Source organism: Zonotrichia leucophrys, chromosome 18 (genome assembly GCF_028769735.1).
Source record: "Zonotrichia leucophrys gambelii isolate GWCS_2022_RI chromosome 18, RI_Zleu_2.0, whole genome shotgun sequence".
NCBI lineage: Eukaryota > Metazoa > Chordata > Aves > Passeriformes > Passerellidae > Zonotrichia > Zonotrichia leucophrys.
Window position 1 is genome coordinate 3177141 of NC_088187.1, and position 3736 is coordinate 3180876.

At 63.4% G+C, this 3736-nt stretch overlaps 1 protein-coding gene across 1 annotated transcript; it reads right to left on the reverse strand.

Moving 5' to 3' along the window:
• Positions 1-211: 211 nt before the first annotated feature.
• Positions 212-2845, reverse strand: LOC135455260 (uncharacterized). The gene is made up of 7 exons (XM_064728336.1): positions 2589-2845; positions 2240-2403; positions 2033-2104; positions 1345-1410; positions 1149-1232; positions 479-590; positions 212-324 (listed from the first exon to the last, which is right to left on the reverse strand). Exons 1-7 carry the CDS (start codon positions 2796-2798, stop codon positions 259-261), a joined length of 774 nt encoding a protein of 257 aa, XP_064584406.1. The 5' UTR covers positions 2799-2845; the 3' UTR covers positions 212-258.
• Between the last annotated feature and the right edge of the window lie 891 nt (positions 2846-3736).

A 3736-nucleotide genomic window follows, 5' to 3' on the forward strand; every position in this document is an offset into this window, starting at 1 on the left:
CCTTTTCCAGCAGCAAATGAGCTCCTCCTCCTGTCCCCCTTTTGGGGGTCCCCTGGCAGGGCACAAGTGGGGCCCAAGTCAGGTCAGGGTTTGCTCGACCCCAGGTTGCTGACACAGAGCCTGGGTTTCACAGGGGCTGTTTGCAGGACAGGGGACGCTGCCAACCCCTCCTTGTGCACGAAGGGCAGATCTGCTCCGCTCAGGAGGCACAGGCTGTTGGTTGGTTACCCTTTATTTCTGCAGGCCGGCGTTGCTCGCTCATTCCGGGACTATCCGGCCCCGGTACACGACTCCGTCCTTGCCCATCAGTTCGTACGTGCCGGGCTGGGAAGGAGGGGATGGGCTGGCTCTGCCGCACTGGGCTGCGCTCAGCACCGCCCACCCAGCTCCTCCTGGGGACACTGAGGCACAGACGCTCCCCCAGGCGCTCAGCACCTCTGTCCCAGCCTCGGTGTGTCCCCTCCTCACCCATCCCTACCAGGTTGGGGTCCGGGAGCAGGGGCTCCATGCGCTGCACGGGGCTGACGCTGGTGTGTTTGCCGCCGGAGTACATCGGGGACCGGCGGGTGTAGCCGTCGGCTGCCTCGTCCCTGTGGGACAGGGCACAAGCTGCTCAGTGCCCGGTGCCCTGGCACCCTGTGCTTCACCCTGCCGTGCCAGGGAGGGGTGCAGGGGTGCTCCCCCTCATCCAGCTGCTCCAGCTGGTGCCTGGGGCTGCTCCTCCACAGGCGAAGGACCTTGCGCTTGCAACACTTCGAAATGTTCCTCCCCAGGCAGTTCAGCCGTGCCCACCCAGCCCTGCGGGGTCTGCCCTTTCCCCGCAGCCCCAAGAGCTGCCCATGGCGTGACAGGTCCTGGTGCCCTTTGCAGGGGACACCAGGAGGCAGGAGCAGCGCTGTCCCAGCTCCAGGGCTTGATTTTGGGACAGGAAGCACCAAGTCCCCACCAAGCCTGAGCTGAGGCTGACACCAGGCACAGCTCATCCCGTGTGGCTTCAGGGCCTGGCAGGGCAGCACAGGGGGCTGCAAAACCCCTCTGACCCAGCTGCCCTCTGCAGCTCCTCTCTGCCTGGGCACCTCCAGCCCCTTCCAGCCCCCAGGGAAGAGCTCTGCCTGCTGGGCCAGGGAAGGGTCCCCATGTCCCCCTACCTCTGGTCCGGCCTGCGCAGGCGGGGCATGCGCATGGAGAGCCCGGGGGCTGCCGGCGGCGTGGACGGGACGACCCCAGGGCGTCTGCGAGGGTGACAGGGGACACAGGTGGGTGACAGGGGCCACACGAGGCAGCCGTGACGCTGCAGGGCACTGCCAGCAGCCAGGTGCCCCTGTCGCAGCCCCCTGCACTCACTGTGCAGACATCTTCACCAGCGGGTCGCAAGGTGCGTACTCGGCAGAGGGCACCCTCAGGAACATCCTAGAGCAGGGAGAGAAGGGCTGGGCAGGCACTGCAGGGAGTTCCAGCCTTTTCAGGGGAGTCGTGGGGTGCTGAGCCTGAATTCTCCACCACCACCACAGCACAGTCCAACCCACTGGCTGGTTACAAAATAAAGGGGCTGTGATGGGGGAAATGGGCAATTTGTGGAGTCCCACCTGGGACAAAGCTCCAGCTCATATTGGACAATGGTGAAGCTCCCAAAACCCACTGCTATGGGAATGGCTCCCAGGGGCAACCCAGTCCCATGGCAAGGGGACAAGGAGGGGGTTCCTGTACCCCCTGTTGGCGTGGGATGCTCCCAGCCTGGGACACACTCACCTCGGTCTCACTGGTGCCTCCAAAATAATTTTGGATGGCTGCTCATGGCTGCCCAGGACCCACAGGGATGGATGGGAGGTGGAGGGCTCAGACTCCCACAGCTGTGACTCCCACACCATCCCAACCACCCTCACACCTGTGTTCTCTCTTGCTCAGCACCCAGGACCCCCCTGTGCCCTGCCAGGAGGGCAGATCACGACTTGGCTCTGGCACTGCATGTCCCAGCCCTGCCAGGGGACAAGCCACTGTCCCCCACACTTGTCACAAAGGCCTTTGCACCTACATGCCAGGTTCAGCTGGGTACGCCTCCATCCTGAGGCCGCCTTCTCGAGGTTCCTTGGTTGTTGGGAGCCTGCTGCCAGTGGGAGGAAACCCTCATCAGCATCCCCATGGTTCCACCAGTGGATAAATGGGTCCCACACCAGGGCCCAGCCAGAGGGAACAGGGCCAGTGCTGTCCCCAAAGCCATTGCTGTCCCCGTGGCACTCACCTGCTGGGCCCAGCCACGCTCTCAGATGGCACCCAGAGGTCCTGGGATCCTGGGACACCTCGGACTGACTGCACCCTCTGGACTGGGGCACCGCTGCCAGGGGCTCCTGGATGCATTTCTGAGGTGGTGCCATCTGAAATCTTCATCTGAGCATGGGGAGGAGCCTGAGCAAACAGAGCAGTGTTTCAGCCCCAGCTCTTGCCCCCAGAACTGCACCCCTTTCCCTCAAGGAAGCCCCCTGTGCCACTGTGAGCTTGGTGTTAAACCAGCCCTTGGTGTAAGGGCAGCAAGATGGGGGTGCAGACCCCAAAGGAGGGGCAGCACCCCTGGGGCTGGGAAGAGCCTTTACCTTGGAGATGCCCATCTTGGTCTCTTCTTCCCTGATCTCTCCCGTGCTGGTCATCTCAGGGCGACTGTCCAGGGAGCTGGGAAGAGCCTCTACCTCAGCAATGTCCATCTCCAACTCTTCCTTCTTGATCTGTTCCATGTCCTCCTGTCCCATGTCAGCCTGTCCCATGTCAGTCCCTCCTCTGTCACCCCATTTCACACTCTTCCCCATGCCCTTCTGTCCCACGTCACTCTGTCCTGTATCGCTCCGTTGCACACCTCGCCTCACGTCCTTCTGTTCCGTGTCAGTCCGTCCTGTGTCACCCCGCTGCCTCATGTCCTTCTGTCCCACGCCCTTCTGTGCCGTGGCAGACGGTGCCCTGCTCTGTGCCGTGTCACTCTGTGCTGTGTCACTGTCCCCAACATCGCTGCTGGCAGCCTCGTCCTTCTCTTTGCCCTCTGCCTTGGGGCTGTCAGGCCGGCTCTCCCCACGCTTTGCTGTCTTGGGCCTTTCCACGAGGGGAACTGCAAGGAGAAACCAGAGGGAGCTGCCCAGGCTCAGGGGAGGCAGGGGGAGCCTGCCTGGGGGACAGGCCAGCGCTCTGCAGCCCCCCTGTGCCCTCCCACCCTGGGGCTCCCCCCCAGCTGTGCCCAGAGGTACTTTCATTGCCGATGACAATCAGCCCTCCGAGGTCTTCCTCCGACTCCAGGGCCTGGCCAGCCTTCTTTTCTCGGGCGCTGGGTCCGGCCAGCATTTCCTTCATGGCAGACTGGGAAGGAGAGGATGGGCTGGCTGCCACACTGGGCTGCATTCAGGATCCCCAAGCCAGCCTCCCAACCCAGCTCTTCCTGGGGAAACTGAGGCACAGATCCCCCCTGGATGCTCAGCATCAGCCTCCCAGCCTCGGTTCCTTTTTAGTGTCTCCTCTTGAGGCTGAAGAGCCCCAGCACCTTCAGCCTTTCCCCAGGACAGAGCTGCCCCAGCCCCCAGAGCATCTTTGTGCCCCTCCACAGGACCTGCTCCAGGAGCTCCGTGTGTCCCATCCCGAGGAGCCCAGAGCTGGACACTGCTCCAGGGGAGGCCTGGCCAGGGCTGGGCAGAGGGGCAGCATCACCCCTGACCTGCTGGAAATGCTCTCCTAACGCACCCCGGGACACCAGTGCCCTCCT

Coding starts and splice junctions, on each gene's coding strand:
- LOC135455260 (XM_064728336.1), bottom strand. CDS start 2,798: ATGGGGAAGAGTGTGAAATGGGGTGACAGAGGAGGGACTGACATGGGA. Junction 2,404..2,588: donor CCAAGATGGGCATCTCCAAG/GTAAAGGCTCTT, acceptor CTGTTTGCTCAG/GCTCCTCCCCATGCTCAGAT. Junction 325..478: donor TGCTCCCGGACCCCAACCTG/GTAGGGATGGGT, acceptor CCTCCTTCCCAG/CCCGGCACGTACGAACTGAT.